The sequence below is a fragment of the Rhinatrema bivittatum genome, chromosome 3 (genome assembly GCF_901001135.1).
Source record: "Rhinatrema bivittatum chromosome 3, aRhiBiv1.1, whole genome shotgun sequence".
Taxonomy (NCBI): Eukaryota; Metazoa; Chordata; class Amphibia; order Gymnophiona; family Rhinatrematidae; genus Rhinatrema; species Rhinatrema bivittatum.
In genome coordinates, this window is record NC_042617.1 from 90757380 (window position 1) to 90779994 (window position 22615).

Here is a 22615-nt window from a genome sequence, read left to right on the forward strand (position 1 = left end):
TCCATCTGCTACACGCCAGGAAAACTCCTATTACCACCACAACAGCTACCTTCCTTCTCCTCTCCTCTAAAACACACCTTGACACACCCTCAAAGAGACCGCTGGAGGAAAGGTGTATATATAACCTGCAAAAATAACATACCTATTTTTGCTGTATTTATAGCATTTTGATAAATCTAGGCCTAAGTTTGGGATTCGGCTAGACAAGCTGAGGGTTTTAAATTTTCCACATCTCTGAATGCCTCCAATTTATCTGGCTGTTTAGCCAGATACATTGAAGGTGTTCCAAGTTAGCTGGCTAACTCATCCGACTAACTCAGATATTCAGAGTTAGCCAGATGACTTATCCAGCTAAATAGGACTCTATCTGGGTATACTCAGCAAAAATCCTAATTGGCAGTACTCTGCTGATTATCCATGACAATTTACCTGGCTAACATATGTTGAAATGATGTATAATAATTAGGCATACCTTCTTGGGGGAGAAGGATCATAAAATTTGTACTGATCCATGATTTTCTCTTCTAATTTTTCCTTTTGTCGTCTTAGTTCATTTAACTTGTCACTATAAAAAGAAATTATTAAAATACATGTATTTGAAAATGTATTTAAAACATATGCATAATTCCTACACACATACATTCTTGCAAGTGTAGTTGGTAATAACTTCCTTTCATGGCACCAGAGGTGAGAGGTATTCTGGTCCTCAAGTACAGTAATACTAACAGGTCAAGTTTTCACAGTATCCATACTGAATATTAATCCTGCTCTCAAGAGAGACACAAGGAGTGTGAGGGTAGAGATTAGGGAACACAGAAAAAGTAGACAAATTTGTAAACTTTATGGGGGGTCTAGTCACTAAAAGACAATAAGGCTAGTTATACACTGTTTTTTTTATTTAGAAAATAAAATTATAAAATATATGTATTAAATTAAACATGCAAAAATAAGGTGTGCTAAATTTGACCAGCATATGTCTAAAGAAATTTGTGTCCAACATGCTTTATCTAGTCTGAATTTTATTCCAATAGGTAAGCCAAAAAGCTGCCTGTTGCCTTTAACAGAGAAGGCCTATATAATATGTAGGATTTCAGTAAAAGATTACAGGCATCTTTTTTCCTACATACACTAATAAAAGGGCGGTTAACTCCAATCCTCAAAAGCTACAAACAGATGTGGTTTTCAGGATATCCACAATGAATAAGCATGAAATATATTTCCATACAACAGAGACATTGCATGCAAATTATTTCATGCATATTAATTTTGGAAATCCTGAAAACCAGGCCTATTTGTGGCTCTTGAAGGCTAGAGTTGGCTACCCTATACTAGCAGGTATATATAAGCTTTTTTTCCCCATAAGCATGGTAAAAATTAACCAAGTACAGTAAAAAAAATTACTTTTAGTCTGCTAAAACCAGAAAAAAATTATTTTGCATGCCATTTTAACATATTGCAGTCTTTGGTATTCTTAACACTAAATATTCCAAATATGTCAGATTGAGTTTAGAAAAGAATAAAACATATACAATATATTTATTTTACAAAACCATTATTGGAGAAGAACTATAATTTGTTACCAAACTAGATAATCTTTTCTTTTCCCATTGAAACAAGGAAGACATGAAAACCACTCTTATGTATGAATTTTCTAGTATGTTTTTAAATGTTGACTCTATTGAAAATTCTCACCTTTATTAGTTTAAGGTCTTTTTCAAGAGCCTTGTCCATGTTCAACCCAAATTTGGACCTGAACAGTGAAATTTCCTGAACTATCATGCCCTCAGAATGATGAACAGACTGAATCACACCTCTAGTGTTTTCAGATCCAGGTCCTTTTTTGCCATGCCTTCAAAATGGGTAAAAACATTTGCCCAAAACATGTGCTAAGTTATCATGTTCATGCAATATAACAGTTTAGGCATATCAGCTATATGCATAATTTTGAAAAAGAAAATGCCCATTTGCACATCTTTTTTTTTTTTAGCTGTCTCAAGTTCAAACTTAGCTTTCTTGTGTCAAAAAGCTTTTTTGCTCAAAATATAAACATCATAACCCTATAGAGTGAATGGGATAACTTTGGGTTCAATTTACAAAGGGTTTAGGTGCTTAACTTTGGAAGTTAGGCATTTTAATCAGGACCTTTGAAAACAGACAGGCTGAATTCCTAAATTTAGGCTATTTTCATTAGGCACCTAAGTTTACATGCTTAAAAAACAGGCAGTTGGGGAGGGGATCCAAGATGACCGTTACAGCACATGTGTGAGCTCCTGTCTCTCCTATCTTTCTAATATGCCTCATACTGCCTGCAAGCGAAGAGCTAAGGAGATGGTTGGCCCTGCAGCCATTCTGGAGCAACTGTTTGCTGGTCCGCTGGATGCCCACATTACCTGCAGAGAACGATCGAGAGCGCAGCCTTTGGGGACGGAGACTGAGGAATTTAGACATGTCTCTTCCTCCAGCTCAACCATCTCCCTTTTCCTGATCGATAAGAGCATAAGAAATTGTCGTACTGGGTCAGACCAAGGGTCCATCAAGCCCAGCATCCTGTCTCCAATAGCGGCCAATCCAGGCTACAAGTACCTGGCAAGTACCCAAACTCTAAGTCGATCCCATGCTACTGATGCCAGTAATATTAGTGGCTATTCTCTAAGACAACTTGATTAATAGCAGTTTATAGACTTCTCCGCCATGAACTTATCAAACTTTTTTTAAACCCAGCTATATTAACTTCACTAACCACATCCTCTGGCAACAAATTCCAGAGCTTAATTGTGCGTTGAGTGAAAAAGAATTTTCTCCAATTAGTTTTAAATGTGCTACTTGCTAATTTCATGGAGTGCCCCCTGGTCCTTCTATTATCCAAAAGAGTAAATAACTGATTCACATCTACCCGTTCTAGACCTCTCATGATTTTAAAGACCTCTATTATAACCCCCCTCAGCCGTCTCTTCTCCAAGCTGAACTCCAGCCAACCCTGCAGCCTCTTGAGTCCGAGAGGAATTGTTGGCACCAGCACATGCTGATGATGTCGCTGCTGTTCTGAGTCATGCAGGGAACGCATCCCCGAGGAGAGAAGAGGTCGAGAGTGGGTGACTTTCCCACTTGAGAGTTCGCTGGTTCACCGCCTGAGGAAGTCAAGAATTGGAGCAAGGAAGTTGCTCTCTCTCTTCTACACCTGCATTAGACATCTTGACTCATGTAAAACAACTTTTTCTGGTAAGACCATTTCGAGTAACTTTAGACATGATTTGGGATGCCTTAGAGGATCTTAATTCTTTGTTTTCAGCACAGAATAACTCAATTTTGTTAAAAACTAAGGAAATGAGAACAAGATACAATCTTTGGAAACTGCGACACTGTTCAACAGTTCAAAGGGACAAAACAAGAAATTGTACACATTAAAAATTCTTAAGGCCAGCAAGATGGCAGCATGACCGGATGAAGGACCTGCTTTGTGATACTTTGACTCTTTGTTTCTTTTCAACTATGCCATCCAAATGCAAAAGCAAAGTGCGAGTCTTCCCTCTCAATGTACCCATTTTGCCTGGACAGCAGTTTTTGCCATCTTTCCTCTCCGGTTTGGTAGTCCCCTTGGAGGCTGTAAACTCCATTGCCATAGTGGGTGAAGGAGCATCAGCTTCACTTGGAAAGGTCACTCTAAGCTCCCCAGATCCTTGGCTCTCACTGGCACAGAGACTAGCTTTCCCTTCACTGATTTCGGCAACGCCGGCTGACATGCTGTTGGTATCTGCTGAGTGGGGAGCATCTGGAGGCTTGGCATCAGAATTGCCACTGCCTGCGTCGCCGTCAGAGGATATGGGGAGAGCCAGTTTTCCATTTTGTTTGGCTTCTTCATCCCCCGTCGAGAAACAGGGTGAGACTGTGGGCTCTTCGGCTTTGAAGCTTTCTGGTGCTCCAGGATCTGAGCCTTTTGGGCATCTCCGCGAGTCTCCCTTCTTTCCAGCAAAACCAGAGATAGTCACTTTAGATGCAAACTGGGCCTTGGCTGTTCTATGAAAGACTAACACAAAAACTGACCTTTCTAATAAGATGGACGCTATAGGGAACAATTATATACTCAATTTTCTGAAATTCAAACAAAAATCTCTGCAACTAAGGCTGCTATTGGGAATATCTAGATCTTTAATGCTTTGGTGGCTAAGGATCGAAACAATCACTTTCGCATGCTTGAGTACCTAGAGAATTATATAAGGCATTTAAATTTATGTTTTTTGAACTTCCTCAAGGTGTTGGATGAGAACTCCTACCAGACCTGAAAAGGTTCCCTCTATAAATAAGATGTACTTTATTCCTTCACCTAATAAAGGGAATCCTTAGCAGTCCCAGACTGAATGTTTACTAATGTTATTGAAAATCTGACTGATTTACTTGAAGTGCTGAGCTTGAGTGTTCCACGTTACTAGTTTCTTTCATTTCTGAACGGGACGTGAGCAAGATGATGAAAAGACAGGTTAGGAATATTTCTTCCTTATTTCATGGATAAATAATTTGTATTTTTCCTGATTTTGCTCGTGCTACAAAAAAGAAAGGAGAGATTTTCTTGCTCTTAGGTTTCAGGCTATTTCTTTAGGGTGTTCTTTTGTTCTCAGATATCCCTGCAAATGTGTTATTAAATACTGTAATGGCTGTTTTGTATTTTTTCTGCTGAACAACTTAAATCCTTTATCAATTCCAGAAGTGCTTTATCTCCGTTTTTGGGAATAATTAGGTCTAGGTGGTGATCCATTTGAATTTATCACTGCTTGAGCCATGATAAGTCAGTTTCTTTAATTTTTTCTGTGTTTCTCCTATATTTTCTCTTCCCCCTTCTAATATTACATCAGATGATGAATGGTCTATAATAAGTATTTCATTTATATTTGGTTTTCTTTGTATTTATTTTTTTTGTGGATTGTATAACCATTCATCTTTTACTGTAAGGTGTATTCCTTCTTATAATTTTGAAATTAATAAATATAAAGTTAAAAAAATTCTCAAGAATTTTTAAGGAAAACCAGGCCATAATAAGGTGGAAAATCTGGAAGATTTTTCACAAAGTAAAAACTTATGATTTATACATTTTCATAAAGTTCCTCATGTTTCCACTAGCGATATGTTTAAAAAATATGTAATTGAGGTCGTTAAAATGCCAGACCAAGCGGTGCCTCCATTGTCTAAATCCTATTTACCCCTATTCAAGAAAGGTTCTGATGTCTTGGCTGGATCCAAAGTAATGGAGCTGTTGAAACCTTCTAAATTGGATATTTCTGGAATTTTGGAAGCTTCTGATACTGAGCAAGTGGTACCTGCGACAATGATTGTGATCTTGGCCTTGGAACTGGATCATGAATGGATCCTTAGGTTATATTTTAGGCATCGCTCTGATACTTTCCTAAATTTGAAAGTTCATGTTTTTCTGGATGTATCAAGACAAACGCAGAAGAGGCGGCAACAATTCTTGCTCCATAGACCTAGACTGCTTCAGATAGGGGCCTTCTTTATGTTAAAATTTCCCTGCAAATGTATATTTTTTTCTTCCTTCTTAATTATGTTTTTGAGAGATAAGGAGGTTCCTAGTGCTTCTGTTGTACCTCCAATCTCTCTTGACTCCTCATGAGTTGGTGTTAGAACTGTAAATAATAGTTTTCTCTGCATTCTTGTGCTGTTTTTGTTGCCTATAAGTATGCTGTATGTATGACTAATTTCTTGGGGTTGTGTATCTGGATCCTTGTTGTGGACTTGGGGGAAGATGGACAGATCTAAATTGTATTTCTTTAGGTTAATTTCTTGAATATTTTATTATGTCCTTCCTATATATTGCCAAGTTTATTCTTGCTTATTTTTTTTGAAATGGCAATCATAGCAGGTAGTTACGGGGACAGAGTTAGAGTAGTGAAAGAGTTTGGCATCTAGCACTACTTTTGGGCACTAAGCACCTAATTCAGGAGTCTAAATCTAGATAAACGAACTGCAGGCCTACATTTAGAGATACGATCAGTCAAAATTTAGGTGCATAAATTTGGCTGAAAATGTTTCAATATTTAGGTGCCTAAAAGAAGCATAACTTTTTTTTTTGTTGTTTTTAATATTGACCCCCTTTGTGTCTAAACTTGCTTTCAGCCCAAAAGCTAAGATGTTACCCTGTAATAGATAATCTCTGAAGACAACAGTTGACCAGTCACGCATATAGGTGATGTCATTCGAATGGTGTCAACAGAAACAAGTTTTCCAGAGCTTTCTAGAATATTCCCAGAAATTCCTCTGGGCATGAATGGCAGTTACCATAGTAATGAGTGTGCCTCAGTTCTGTAATTAAGCTAATTAACTCAATCTCTGAAGAGAAGGACGGCAGGTTCTTATGACTGGTGAACTGCTATCCTTCAGAGAATATCTGTAACCGGTAATCAACTTTGGTTTTTTCTTACACATATGCTACTCCCTAGCTAAGAATTGTCTTCAACAAAAAAGGGGAAACAAAAAAAGGTGGCTTACCTGTAACAGATGTTCTCTGAATGAAAACAGCAGAACAAATCAACAAGTCAGAGATGTCATCTGATGGAGCAGAGACAAAAGTTCTCTTAGAGCTCAGAAATACCTTTCCGGAGTTTGAGCATGCACAGGATTTCCTATGCAGTTGCCACTAGGTGAGTCTCCTCAAGCTTTACAGCAATAAAACCATCAGCTCTAAGAGGAGAAGGGTGTGATTATATGACTGACTTGCTCTGCTGTCTACAGAGAATAACTGTTATAGATAAGCAACTTTGCTTTCTCCATAGATAAGCAAGACAGTAATCAGCCATACAAGTGGGGACTCCCAAGCTGAGGATTGCATATATTTGTTATATTTTCATATCAGCAATGGAACATGCAACCTGTACCTGATAGAGGTTGAAGGAAGTGTTGAAGGAATTAGATAAATACATAGAAACATAGAAATGATGGCAGAAAAGGACCAAATGGTCCATCCAGTCTGCCCAGCAAGTTTATGGTAGCATCTATTCCACCGTGCAGCTTACCCCCATACTTATCAATTTCTTAGATCGTAAAAGTCAGGGCCCTTGTTGGTTGCTGTCTGAATCCAATTCCCCATTGTAGCAGAGAGCAATTGCATCAAAAGTATCAGGCTTATTGGCTAAGGGTAATAACAGTCACATCAGCAAATTATCCCCATGCTTATATTTCCCCAGACCATAAAAGTCTGGGTCTTTGAGTATAATGGAGGAGTAATTGGTTCTTAAGAACATAAGAAATTTCACACTGGGTCAGACCAAGGCATATCAAGCCCAGTATCCTATTTTTAATAGTGGACAATCCAAGTCACAAGTACCTGGCAAGTACCCAAATATTAGATCACAAGCTACTATTGCTTATTAGTTACCGTAAAAGCAGTTTATGGATTTATCCTCTAGGAACTTATCCAAACCTTTTTTAAACCCAATTACACTATCTGCTGTAACCACATCCTCTGGCAATGAATTCCAGAGTTTAACTATGCACTGAGTTAAAAACAATTTCTTTGATTTGTTTTAAATGAGCTACTTGCTAACTTCATGGAGTGCCCCCTGGTCCTTCTATTATCTGAGAGAATAAATAACCAATTTACATTAATTTGTTCAAGTCCTTTCATGATTTTGTAGACTTCTATCATATCCCCCCTCAGACGTCTCTTCTCCAAACTGAACAGCCCTAACTTCTTTAGCCTTTCCTCATATGACAGCCGTTCCATGCCCCTTATCATTTTGGTTGTCATTCTCTGCATTTTCTCCAGTGCAGCTATATCCTTTTTGAGATGTAGTGACCAGAATTGCACACAGTATTCAAGGTGTGGTCTCACCATGGAGTGATACAGAGGCATTATGACACCCTCCATTTTATTTTCTATTCCCTTCCTAATAATTCCTAATATTCTATTTGCTTTTTTGATCGCCACAGCACACTGGGCTGACGATTTCAATGTACTATCTATTATGATTCCTAGATCTCTTTCCTGAGTGATGACTCCTAAGATAGAACCTTATATTGTCTAACTACAGCAAGAGTTATTTTTCCCTATATGCAACGCTTTCCACTTGTCCACATTAAATTTCATCTGCCATTTGGAAGCTCAATCTTCCAGTGTCGCAAGGTCCTCCTGCAAGTCATCACAATCCGCTTGAGATTTAACTACTCTGCACAATTTTGTGTCATCTGCAAATCTGATCACCTCACTCGTCGTACCCCTTTCCAGATCATTTATAAATACAATAAAAAGCACTGGTCCAAGTACAGATCCCTGAGGCACTCTACTGTTTACCTTTTTCCACTGTGAAAACTGACCATTTAATCCTACTCTGTTTCCTGTCTTTTAACCAGCTTGCAATCCACAAAAGGACATCGCATTGACACACAAATATTGAAATGACTTTTAAACATAAAAAGGGCTGAAGACTTCTGCATTTCTTTAAATACACTACAGTGGACAGCGATATGCTGGAAGATTGACAAGAACTGCTGAGGCTTTGAAATAGTAGGCCATATACTGCTGCCCAAATACTGCAGATGGACATTTGTTGCTGTGTGGTACAAAATAGCCCTGCTTATAGCCATGACCATTTCTGGCTAGCAATATCTTATAGCTTGGCTATTCATATAAGAATGATATATGAAGACTTTTTTTTTTTTTTTTTTTGAGAAAAAGGACTGAAATATACATCCAATCAAAAAAAGACAGTTGTTCTCAATTAATTTTCAATGTATTGAGAAAATTATAAAAGAGTGCTATTTTATAGCAATCTTTGGGGACAAAGAAGATCGAAAAGAAAGAAGACATCTCCACAAGCGGTCTCCCGAGTTACCTGATAGTTTGGAGTAAGTGTCAATACAGAAATGAAAGGCAGTAATTTAGAACTGCACCACATTATTGCTATATTACCCTTACAGGTCCCTAGAAATTATTATGATAGAAGCTACTTATACAGTATACATTATATAAACTATAATTAATAATAAGATGTTTATTTACTTATCTGTTATCAAGTTTTTTAGCAATATATTATCTGATGCCCAAACCAATGATAATTCTTCTAAATTTTCTAATGAGTATAAATCCAAATTTTTATATATAAAGTTAGAAGTGGCTTCTTTTATTATGCTATGTTGGTTACCGTCTGAATCTAATTCCCTTTTCCTCATTTCCCCCTGCCGTTGAAATAGAGAGCAATGATGGAGTTCCATCGACAGTACGAAGGCTTATTGGTTAAGGGTAGTAACTGCTGCACCAGCAAGTTATCCCCCATGCACTCTTTTCTTCATTTCCATCCTCTAAGCCTTTAGGGATCCACAGTGTTTATCCATTGCTCCTTTGAATTCTTTCACTGTTTTTGTCTTCACCACCTCCTCCAGAAGGGAATTCCAGGCATCCACCATCCTCTCTGTGAAGAAATATTTCCTGACGTTGGTTCCTAGTCATTTTCCCTGGAGTTCTGATTTCTTTCCAATGGAAAAGGTTTGTCGAATGTGCATCATTAAAACCTTTCAGGTATTTGAAGGTCTGAATCATATTTCCCCTGCACCTCCTCTCTTCCTGGGTACACATATTTAAGTCCTTCAACATCTCCTCATGAGTCATTTGATGGAGACCCCCACCATTTTGATCACCCTTCTCTGGAACACTCCACCCTTTCTCTGTCCCTTTTGAGATACAGTCTCCAGAACCAAACACAGTATTCCAGGTGAGGTCTCACCAAGGACCTGTACAAGAGGATTATCATCTCCTTTTTCTTACTGGTTATTCCTCTCTCAATCAGCCCAGGATTCTTCTGGCTTTAGCTATCGCCTTGTCACATTGCTTCGCTGTCTTCAGACTGCTAGACACTATCACCCCAAGGTTCCTCTCTTAGTCCATGCAGAACAGCCTTTCACCCCTCATCACATACAGCTCTTTTGTATTACAACATCCCAGATGCATGACTATTTTTTGGCATTGAATCCCAGCTGCCATATCTTCAACCACTGTTCAAGTTTCCTTACATCACGTTTCATTCTCTCTACTCATACTGGCGTGTCCACTCTATTGCAGATTTTCGTATCATCCACAAATAGACAAACTTTACACCTTCTATCTCAGCCACAATGTCGCTCACAAAGATATTGAACAGAACTGGTCCCAACAAGAATCCTCCGCTTAACACTTTTCTCTCTTCAGAGTAGGTTCCATTTACCATTGCACGTTGTCTTCTATCCATCAACCAGTTTATAATCCATGCCACCACCTTGGCACGCATTCCCAAACTTCTCAATTTATTCACAAGCCTCGTATGTGGGACCATATCAAAAGTTTTGCTGAAATCCAGGTAGATCACATTCCTCGATCCAGTTCTTTAATCATCCAATCAGAAAAATCAATCAGATTTGTCTGACAGGACCTTCCTCTGGTGAATCCATGCTGCCTCGTGTCCAGCAATCCTCCTGACTGTAGATAGCTCACTATCCTTTCCTTCAGCAGTCTCCAGTAATTTGTCTACCACAGAGGTGAGGCTAACTCCTCTTTGCTACCACTCTTGAGAAGCGGGTCCACCACTGCTCTTCTCCAATCATGCCGTACCACTACCATTTCCAGGAATCTATTGAACAGGTCATGCAGCGGACCCATCAGCACATCTCTGAGCTACCTCAGTATCCTGGGAAGGACCTCATCTGGCCCCATGGCCTTGTCCATTTTCAATTTTCCTAGCTCTTCCCATACATTCTCTTCTGTAAACGGAATTTCATCTACCCCATCTCTATCTATGGTCTTGTCAACCAGCAAAGGTCCTTCTATAGGGTCTTTTTTTTAGTAAACACTGAACTTATTTGTTGAATATTTCCACCATTTCTTCATCTTTCTCCACACTGTGCTCCTAGTCACCTTTCAATTTCACTACACCACTTCGGGCCTCCCTTCTTTCTCTGATATATCTGAAAAATGTTTTGTCTCTTCTCTTTACCTCTTTGGTAATTATTTCTTTCACTTGACCTTCTGCTTGCTTTTTTTGTCTCCTTCAGTTTTAACAGATATTCTTCCTTGTGTTCCTTTTTTTGGGATCCTTTATATTTCTTGAGAACTGCTTGGCCAAAACTATCTTGGCGTGAAGCATTTTCTAGGCATGAGAGAGTTGTACTTTTGCACAATATTACGCCTTATACTTAAAGATACAATTTCCTTACTATAGTTAGTGTAGCTAATGGCATTTGCCATATTCTTGTTTGGAGTTCCTGTAACATTGTGTACTGAATTGTTAGTACTTGTCTAGCCCATCAAATTTATCTTCTCTAAGTTGTTTCCTCCTGTAAGATATGGAATGGCCTTGATCTTTTTTTTTTTTTTTTGAGAGAGAAAAACTGCGCATGACATTCTTGTGAAGATGTAATTCAGGGAGACTGAAGTGGGGCCAGTAGATACTTCATCATTAGAATGGTATGACAGAAGGAGCTGCATGATAGTTGTGATTCCTCTTGAGAGCCCTATAAAATTAGCCAAACTCTTTGAATATTGACCTTTATGTAGACTGCTGAGGCCATAAGGTCCAACATTCTCAATGTGATCCTAGCTGATGTATGTGGACTCTGCTTTATGTCCTGCTCTGCAGACAATAAGCCTGAAATTCTGATGGGAGGGAGAAAAACTATTGCTCAAATCACGTCTAGCGAAGCCTCTAGGAATTCCAATTGAGGTCTTGGGTCAATTTGGATTTAGGATAATTGATGATGAACCCTTTTTAATGCCAATATCTGGATGGTGTTATCCATGGATTCGTCTGCTTCTGCTTAAGAAATATTAATAATCAGCCAATTGTCCAGGTAAGAGAACATAAAAATCTCCCGTTTGAATAGATATGCTGTGGCCATCATAAGGCATTCTGTGAAGATAGGCCGATGATGGGCCAAACCGAAGAACATAGTACTGAAAATTTTGTTTCCCTACTACAAATCTGAGATACTTTTGTGACCTAGTTGTATCTTTATGTGGGTATGTGCATCTTTAAAATGGGTCAATTATGGTGTCTAACCAAATCTTGAACGGGACAGAATCACCCAGTTCTCTTGGGTACCAGGAAATACCTGAAGTAGAATCCCCAAATGCTTGTGTGTGTGAATACATGCTCAACCATTTTGGTTTGCAAGAGGAAGGAGAGCTTCTTTACACCTTTTCCTGTGAGAAGGGGGAAGGACACAATCCATTTAGAGGGTAATTTCGTGGGATTTCCCACAAATTTAATCTGTAGTTTTCCTTTCCTGTCTGGAGAATCCAGTTGTCTGAAGTTGTTAGTAGTCAAAAGTTTACATAAAATCTCAGTCTTCCTCCAACAGATTCTTTGGCATGGAGACTAGGACTTTTAAGTCAAGTCAAAACCCAGACAAGGTTTTGACTGTGTTGCCAAATAGGACTTTTCACTTCTGTGATCATGCTGGACAGGCTGTGAGTTATGCTGCTGTCCTGGTTGAGTATATGGAGTAAAAAACAACCACCTCATTGTTGTGCCTCTATAAAAGATGGATTTGAGTTTGCAGTGGAGAGCAGTGATCCTTTATGAGATTCACTGCCTCCTTGTCGATCTCACCAAAGAGATTCTTCTCTGCTGCATGGCACATCAGCGAACCTGACATGCGCATTTACTCAGGCTTGAACCCAAGAGAATCTGCAAATTCCAATAGCCATGGTTGAGGTCCTCAATGTTATCTCAAAAGCATCATAGGTCACACAGATCAAGTGATTTCAACACTCCTCTCTCCTTGCTTCATTGATTGAAGCAAATACTCCTGAATCTCAGGAGGGAAAAATTCAGCAAACCTCAATCTTTTTGCAGAATAGTATGCCGCCTGTTAGTATTGTGGACCCTTGTGTCGAAGTGAGGTTGACACAACCTACAGGGAAGGCCCTGTAGGTTCCCACCGCCAATGGGTGGAGAAGACTGTAGAGACTGGACTGGTGCATTGCCTGTATCAATGCCTTTCCCCTCAGGTTGAGCCTTTGAGTTCCGAAGGCCAGGAGGTCTTCAGTGGCAGTCTCTGGGATGCAAGTGGAAGGGTAGATCCTGAGTCAAGCTGAGGTCGGAGGCAGGCAGCAAGCAGGGGTGATGAGTGCAGGCTATGGTCAATGGCAGGCATCAGGCAAGAATGGTCATAGTCCAGGCTATGGTCAGTTCCAATATCAGTACAAGGGCAGGCTGGGCTAGGGAAGAGGAAGGCAAGGCTGGCCAAGGCTGAAGCTGAAGGCAAGGATGAAGCTGAAGGCGAAGACTGAAGATAAAGGCAGAAGGCGAAAGCAAGGCTGGGCAAGGTTCAGGCTGAAGATGAAGGCAGAAGATGAAGGCAAGGAAGGACAAGGCTGAAGACGAAAGATCCGAAGAGGCACAGCAATCACACTACCTGAAGGGTAGTTGACCTGTTGCTGAGCGGAGGAAGTGTCATTAGGCTCTTTATATAGGGCCTGATGTCTGATATCATCGGGCGCCACAGGCATTTTCCCACCGCGGTCCCTTTAAATGAGCGAAAGTGCCCCACGTGTGTGCCTAAGCGCATCAGGAGGAGGAAGACAGAGTTGTGGTGTCTAGCTGTGAGGCAGAGGAGTGATGACATCGTGTCATGAGGCCAGTCAGGGGGCCTGGGTGAGTGCACTGGTTTGCGGGGCCATCCTGTGAGTCAGAAAACGTAACATGTATTTGATCATATAGATTTGATGAGAAGCTATGCAATAGCTATGCACAGCATTCAGAAAAAAATATTTTCCTGGAAAGGTTCAAAGTTTTGGACTTTTGCCTCAGTGTTGCCAGGAAATGATTATTAAGACTTCTGGTCCTTTTCAAAGTGGATTCAAACAACAAACTAGTGCAATAGCTGGATCTCATTGAATCTGGGAATCTTGGTGTCTGCCTTTTTGCAACAGAAAGTACATTAAGTGGAGGCTCCCACATCACTTCTGCACATCCTGAAGAAGCTGGTAGACTGGTACTGAGGAAATGAAGGAAGCTGAAAAGAGGTGCTCTGCATTCACCTTCCATTTCCAAATAAAAAGGAATGGTCTTAGCCATTTCTTGCACAGAACCTGGGTAGGGAAGGGAGTGGGCAGTGGAGTGCCTCAGAGATCTGTATTGGGACCCTTACTTTTCAATATATTTATAAATAATCTGGAAAGAAATACGACAAGTGACGTAATCAAATTTGCAGATGATACAAAGTTGTTCAGAGTAGTTAAATTACAAGCAGATTGTGATAAATTGCAGGAAGACCTTTTGAGATTGGAAAATTGGGCATCAAAATGGTAGATAAAATTTAATGTGGATAAGTGCAAGGTGATGCATATAGGGAAAAATAACCCATGCTATAGTTACACAATGTTAGGTTCCATATCAGGTGCTACCACCGAAGAAAGATCTAGGCATCATAGTGGATAACACATAGACATAGTCAGTTCAGTGTGCTGCGGCAGTCAAAAAAGCAAACAGAATGTTGGGAATTATTAGAAAGAGAATGGTGAATAAAACGGAAAAATGTCATAATGCCTCTGTATCGCTCCATGGTGAGACCGCACCTTGAATACTGTATACAATTCTGGTCGCCGCATCTCAAAAAAAAGACATAGTTGCGATGGAGAAGGTACAGAGAAGGTTGACCAAATAAGGGGAACAGAACAGCTCCCCTATGCGGAAAGACTAAAGAGGTTAGGACTTTTCAGCCTGGAGAAGAGACGGCTGAGGGGGGGTATGATAGAGGTGTTTGAAATCATGAGAGGTCTAGAACGGGTAGATGTGAATCGGTTATTTACTCTTTCAGATAATAGAAAAACTAGGAGGCACTCCATGAAGTTAGCATGTAGCACATTTAAAACTAATCGGAGAAAGTTCTTTTTCACTCAATGCACAATTAAACTCTGGAATTTGTTGCCAGAGGATGTGGTTAGTGTAGTTAGTATAGCTGTGTTTAAAAAAGGATTGGATAAGTTCTTGGAGGAGAAGTCCATTACCTGCTATTAATTAAGTTGACTTAGAAAATAGACACTGCTATTACTAGCAACAGTAACATGGAATAGACTTAGTTTTTCGGTACTTGCCAGGTTCTTATGGCCTGGATTGGCCACTGTTAGAAACAGGATGCTGGGCTTGATGGACCCTTGGTCTGACCCAGTATGGAATGTTCTTATGTTCTTAACTTCTCCTAGTCTCTGGAGAAGGATCAGAGGGGAGGTTTGGGAATTGCTCCTATTCAAAATCAGATTCCACAGACCCAAAGGACATAGTAACAGTAAATGACAACAGAAAAAGACCATTTAGCCCATCCAGTCTGCCCAGTTATTCTGTACAGACATCTTAAGGATACATCCCAGCTGCCAGCAATAGTGTGGGATAACTGGTAAGATTTCTCCCTTTCCCTAACAGTTTTGCTTGTCTTCCTCCTTTGTACACCACCACTTTGGTTAGAAGAGCATACCAGATCTCCACTTATTTCCCTCCAGCACACAAGTTTTCCACATCTAACTACAAGACCTTGTATTAATCCAAATAGCTAGCAAAACTGTTGTGATCGATGTTTAAATATCTGACTTTCTCAGTTCCCTGCATAGCCTGTTAGATAAACCTGTATTTCTGCTAGGACTTCTAGTTGTATCCAGAACTTGCAGAGGACAGATCCCAGGATTCCTCCAACTGGGATATAAGGATCTCAGAAAGTTGACATTGCATCTTACCAACCGAGTTTTCACCAAGATACTGCTGTAGCCTTGTAGCCAAAGTCCACTGAGCTTCAGGAGAAGCTTCTCTCTTCAAAGTTATCAGCTTTGACTTGACAGCAAACCCAAAGTTGAGCTACAGTGTCAGGACTTTGATGTCTGTGCCAAACTGCTCGGTGCCAGGTCATGGGTCTTAAGCACTGGCTTTAAAGCCACCACAATCAATGCATTTGATGCTGATGCCTCCACGTTCCTGAGGTTTCAAGAGGGCCTCAAGGATCCTCCTGTTCAGCTCCTGCTCAAAGTCAGCGATGCTGAAACTGGAGGCATCGGAGACAGAACACCCTCCTGGATAGTCAACAGGGATATATGGACCCTTTGAGATCACTGCATCTTAGTTACCAGTAGAGAAGCTAAGCTCACCTCTGGACACAGCTGCTTGGGAGCAGGCAAAGCAATGGTCTTATTCTCCCTGCTAGGCTTTGAGCATTAAAGGAGAATGACACTTCTGCTCCATTGCCTCTCCTCAATGCTCAATGTCATATCTGAAGGCCAAACTCAATGTAGAGGAATCATTATGCATACAGCAGAGGGAGTAGGATGATTCCCTGCTCCTGGAACTCTTCTTTGGTCTCAGCTCAGAAGATGCTGATTGACCCCTCAGTGCCAATGGACTACAGCATGTGTGGCTCCTGGGTCCTTCGATGCTGATCCCTTCGGTACCAATGATGCTATATTATTCTTTGGATTCAAGCTGTAGATATCTAGAAATTTCAATCTTCAGAGTCTGATGGCCATATGCAATATTTTAATGTAATTGCTACAACCAGGGACATTATGCGCTAAGCTAAAAAACACTGGCAGGTCAGCAAGAGGAAAGCAGCTTACTTTACATCTTTTGCCAGGCTGCCATATTTCTCCAAAATGGCATCCTCTGCCCTCTGCATTTTAACTGTTTTCTGGGGAAGGGTGCTGCCTTTGGGGGCTATGCAATCATAAAGTGGAGGCTTTTCCTCTTCATAAAGATAGAGAATATTGAAAAGGGGGGGGGTCTTTCCTCTTTGAGCTTAATAGGAGGACCTTTTAGGGGAGGGGTCCAGGAAAGTGACTCCTCCTTTGGTTATATGTTAATATGTCAGATCTGCCATGCAGGGTTAGCATGCTAGAATTTGGCTATAGCTCCAGAGCAGGACTTTAATTCATGGGCTGAAAATATGATTTAAATTTAAGTCTTGCTAGTACAGAGTTACTACATGGCATTGTGATAATTAAGTCACTACAATGCTATTTTAATGTTTTGCATATGTAGACATGTTAAATTTTAACATGCCCACATGGGTCAAGTCACTGATTCCCAAACCTGTCCAAGGGGAGCCCCAATCAGTCAGGTTTTCATGAGATCCATAATGAATATGCATGATAAATTTGCATGCATTGCCTCTACTGCATGCATATTCATTATACATATCCTGAAAACATGATTAGCTGGGGATCCCCAGGACAGGTTTGGGAATCTCCACACCAAGGGGTTCTGTACATCACATGCTATTTAAGACTTATGCTAACAATGGTTAGCATATGTATTAATCTTAACTCACCTTTTATATATAAACCTCTTTAATTTTTAAGAATAAGTAGCTAATACAATTAGGCTCATTGAAAAATAAACATTTCACAAATACAGTGCTAAAAACTAGAAGATTGAGATTTTGCAATTTCTTTTGTACTATTTATACAATATAATTACCGTATTTTTCGCTCCATAAGACGCACTTTTTTTCCCCCAAAGGTGGGGGGAAAATGTATGTGCGTCTTATGGAGCGAATATAAAAAAAAAACCAAACAAAAATCTAACAAACACCCCCCCCCCCCGACTCCCCCAAGTCCCCGCCGACTTAATTTCCTACAACCCCCCCCAAGACCTGACAAATTAATTTCCTGCAACCCCCCACCCTCCTGACCCCCCCAAGACCTGCCAAACGTCCCTGGTGGTCCAGCGGGGGTCCGGGAATGATCTCCTGGGCGTGGGCCGTCGGCTGCCAGTAAACAAAATGGCGCCGACGGCCCTATGCCCTCACTATGTCACTGAGACCGACCGCTGCTATTGGTCGGTCTCAGTGACATAGTGAGGGCATAGGGCCGTCGGCGCCATTTTGTTTACTGGCAGCCGACGGCCCTATGCCCTCACTATGTCACTGAGACCGATCGCTGCTATTGGTCGGTCTCAGTGACATAGTGAGGGCATAGGGCCGTCGGCTGCCAGTAAACAAAATGGCGCCGACGGCCCTATGCCCTCACTATGTCACTGAGACCGACCAATAGCAGCGGTCGGTCTCAGTGACATAGTGAGGGCATAGGGCCGTCGGCGCCATTTTGTTTACTGGCAGCCGACGGCTCACGCCCAGGAGATCGTTCCCGGACCGCTCCTGGACCCCCGCTGGACCACCAGGGACGTTTGGCAGGTCTTGGGGGGGTCAGGAGGGTGGGGGGTTGCAGGAAATTAATTCGGCAGGTCTTGGGGGGGTCAGGAGGGTGGGGGGTTGCAGGAAATTAATTCGGCAGGTCTTGGGGGGGTCAGGGGGGTGGAGGTTGTTAATTTAAAGGGTTGGGATGGGGGTTCCCACAGAAAGAAAAATTTTCTGATCTGGGGAGTGGACCGAAATGGCCCTCCCCAGACCCGAAAACAAAATGGGGAGAAAAAAAAAAACTATGCACTCCCCTAATTTGCTCCATAAGACGCCCAGACGCAGAGCCGGTTTAGCACAATTTTTTTTTTTTTTAATTTTCCCCCTCTGAATCCTAGGTGCGTCTTATGGTCAGGTGCGTCTTATGGAGCGAAAAATACGGTATATTGCTTATATAATATTATGAATTCTTATAACATTTCTCTAGACTGACTGCATAAAATATTAAAAAGATTGTTTCATCAATTACATGTTTATGAAGAGTAGCTATACAATTTATACTAAAGTACCTACATGTATTGCCTTTGTTCAACATGAAAAAGATCCTTGCTTTCCATATTTTGCTCCAGTAATGTTCTATTCTGTAACATCAAAGTTTGGATTTGATCTAACAGATGTCTGTTTTCTTCTTCCAGGTTTCCTTTAAGCTGGCTCAACAACTGTTTAAACATAAAATTAAAAAAGCAGGGTTTAAATATAAAACCAAAGAAACTACCTAAAGTCCAGGAAAATCCAGAAATTATTTTAAAAATTGTATAGCCCACTATCTACAATGCTAGGCTGGATACAAGTTTACATACACATTAAAAGAGAAACCAAGAATGGTTAAAACAGATATGACAGAAAAAGTCCCCATAAAAAACCCCAATAGCAATTACATTAACACATAACTGTTGCCTGAAAAATCATAGGCACACCCCTTAGATGTACTACCATCATAGCTATCTAAAGTTAAAAGACTAAGCTGTCTATGAAGCTCATACCATATATTTCAGTTGCCTGTCAATTTTATGATCCGAATGTCTGCATGAAAAACAGAACTTTCAGATACATCCTGCAAGTATGAGTACAGTCTCAACCCTCAGTTGTTCTGGGATGGAATTCCAAAGCAGTGGACCAGCCAGTGCAAAATTCCTTGCTTGAATCTCAGACAAACATATTAAGTGTAATAAGGGCATATCCTACAGATTGCAATCATTCCATCTTAGTACACAAGGTGGTCTATACATTTTTAAGACTTTACTGATGAAAACTGGAATGTCCATGCTCAAGGCTTATATATTGTAAATGGAAGTATTTTGAGTGCTGAATGCACTCCCATCTTTTCATAAATATTAATGCCCAGAATGGATATTTCTATCCCCTATAATGTCTCCAGGGGAAAAATTGATAAAAATACATTCGATTTACTATTAATGACTGTGCTCTTGCACACATGGGAGATACTTTAAATTCCATAGTTATCGCATGGAAAATAAGATCACAGGCATTCTGGATTATTTAAACCCTTTAAAATCAGTGTGTAAGCAGGGATTTAAATCAGCTCCCTGGTATACAATAGAGTTAAAGGATAGAAAATGATTAATTCATAGAGCTGACTGTGTTCGGAAAAAACTTAAAAGTACTGTGAATAAAGAAAATTGGAAAAAATGTGAAAAAAAAATTTATTTCTATGGTGAAGGCAAAAAAGACCTTTTATTATCGTATCATGACAGCCAGTAATAGTAAGGAATTATAAAAGTGATGAAACAGTTTTCATGTAGATTTGGGCTGCCGCTCACAAAACTGTCTTAATCAGATTGTGAATCCTTGGTCACTTTTTTGTAACTAAGATAAATGACATCCAAGGTGATTTAGCAGATGTAACAATGCCTTAATCCTAGTGAGGGATCAAAGGAACTGGTCAGATTATCAGAAACTGGGTTTTTCCCTCTATAATTCTGGGGAAAACTACAGTGATAACCTGATCTGGAACCCTGTCCTGCAAAGCTTGTAAAAACTATAAGAGGAAGCATGGCTAAGGTTGTCTTTGAAATCATGCAGTTAAGAATTAGTCCCTCCCAACAGTTTCCAGAAACACGACACATCTGTGTGTATGGGGGGGGGGGGGGGGGGGGGAAGAGACCACAAACTTCATCTTTAAGATGAAAGTTTGTGTTAATCCAATAAACTTTGTTTACTGAACAGCATGACTTGAACAGCTAAGTCTGTTTCCTTTCATTTGGTTTGGCTATCCCACCAAAGTTGTGTCTGCCTGGGCAAGATTTTTTGCTATACATTAATTTGTGCTGTTGATGGCATTTTATTACATGAGTATTGTCACACACGTGTTTATTATATTATTTTATTATGAAAAAACTTCAGATTCTACTTTTTTAGGTGTTTTCTAACATTTTTTTTAAAAAGAAATTTCTATGGGAAAGGTTTTCCCAGGTACAACAATGGAATGGTCCAAATGCCCTTCCACTATACTTGTCAGTACCAGGCAGGCTGCATTTCAGCCAACTGAATAACATGATTCGTGATTGCCCACTGGTGCTTTATAGTATACATGAAGCATATTTGGTACAATTTCTTGCAAAGAAACAAGGATGTGCTCACTGCTGAGATAATGCTTTCTGTATTTTCCTTTGCCTGAGGACCATGTAGGACCGCCCTTGCAAATGCTGTGTCCTCCCTGGCCTGGACATCCAGACGGTAGAACCTGGAGAAGGTATGGAGGGAGGACCACATCGCCGCTTTACAGATTTCCGCAGGCGACAGCATCCTGGATTCTGCCCAGGATGCCGCTTGTGCTCTGGTAGAATGAGCCGTGACTTGTAGAGGCGGAGACTTCCCAGCCTCCACGTAAGCTGCTCTGATAACTTCTTTAATCCAGCGGGCGATAGTGGGCCGAGAGGCCGCTTCCCCTTGTCGTTTCCCGCTGTGCAGGACGAACAGATGGTCCGTCCTTCGTACTTCTTGTGTCATTTCCAGATATCTGGGCAGCAGTCTGCCTATGTCGAGATGGCGTAGCAAACGCCCTTCTTCAGATTTCTTCAAACCCGCCATGGTAGGCAAGGATATAGTTTGGTTAAGGTGAAATTGTGAGACCACTTTAGGTAAAAAGGAGGGAACCGTGCGAAGATGGATAGCCTCTGGAGTGATTCTGAGAAAGGGATCACGGCAGGACAGTGCTTGTAGCTCTGAGACGCGGCGTGCTGAACACACCGCCAATAGGAACACCATCTTCAAAGTGAGAGAACGGAGAGACAGGCCCCGAAGGGGTCTGAAGGTGGATCCCGTGAGGAAATCCAAAACAAGGTTAAGGTTTCACAAAGGTACTGGCCACTTCAGTGGCGGACGAATGTGCTTGACTCCTTTCAGGAAGCGAGACACATCTGGATGCGTGGCAATGGTCTTGCCATCCCTCCTGGGACCATAGCAAGACAGTGCAGCCACCTGAACTTTGATGGAGCTGAGGGAGAGACCCTTCTGAAGCCCATCTTGCAGGAAATCCAGAACAATAGGGATCGTGGTCGCATGTGGATTGGTGCCATGAGTGTCGCACCATGCTTCAAATATTCTCCAGATCCTTACTTAGGTGAGGGAAGTGGAAAACTTGCGTGCTCGGAGGAGTGTATCTATCACGGGCTCCGAGTAACCTCTTTTCTTCAGTCTAGCCCTCTCAATGGCCAGACCGTAAGAGAGAATTGAGCTGGATCCCTGTGGAGGATGGGACCTTGACATAGAAGGTCCCGGAGAGGAGGCAGGGGAAGGGGCTCCCCTGCCAGTAGCCTTCTCATGTCCGCGTACCAGGGTCTTCTTGGCCAGTCTGGTGCCACTAGAAGAACCAGGCCCCGGTGTTTCTGAATCTTGTGGATGATGGCGCCCAGCAGAGGCCACGGAGGAAAGGCGTATAGCAGAGTCCCTGGAGGCCATGGCTGAACCAGGGCATCGATTCCGTGTGAGAACGGGTCGCGCTTGCAGCTGAAGTATCTGGGTACTTGAGCATTGGACTTGTCCGCCAGTAAATCCATGTCCGGAATCCCCCAGTGATCTACAATCATCTGGAAGGCTGTGGGTGACAGCTGCCACTCTCCCGGATTTAGACTTTCTCTGCTGAGGAAGTCTGCCGTGGTGTTGTCCTTCCCGGCAATGTGGACGGCGGAGATGTCCTGAAGATTCGCCTCTGCCCAAGTCATCAGGGGGGCGATCTCCAGAGATACTTGTCGGCTTCTGGTTCCACCCTGACGGTTGATGTATGCCACCGTGGTGGCGTTGTCGGACATCACTCTGACTGCTCTGTTCTTCAGTCTGTGAGAAAATCGAAGGCATGCCAATCGGACTGCCCGAGCCTCTAGACGGTTGATGTTCCACGCTGACTCTTCTCTGTTCCACCGCCCTTGTGCGGTAAGTCCTTCGCAGTGTGCACCCCAGCCGCTCAGGCTGGCATCTGTGGTGAGCAGAGTCCACGTGGGGGAGG

General features: G+C 41.4%; 1 protein-coding gene across 6 annotated transcripts in view; it reads right to left on the reverse strand.

Annotated features, from left to right (window-relative positions):
- CCDC88A (coiled-coil domain containing 88A) overlaps nt 1-22615 on the reverse strand; it is a 503234-nt gene that overhangs the window by 92731 nt on the left and 387888 nt on the right. For all 6 annotated transcript variants that reach the window (XM_029593463.1, XM_029593462.1, XM_029593464.1 and 3 more), the window contains exons 23-24: nt 18664-18809; nt 473-565 (exon numbers count right to left, since the gene is read on the reverse strand). In XM_029593463.1, the coding sequence (XP_029449323.1) occupies nt 473-565; nt 18664-18809 (239 nt within the window). The remainder of the gene's footprint in view (nt 1-472; nt 566-18663; nt 18810-22615) is intronic.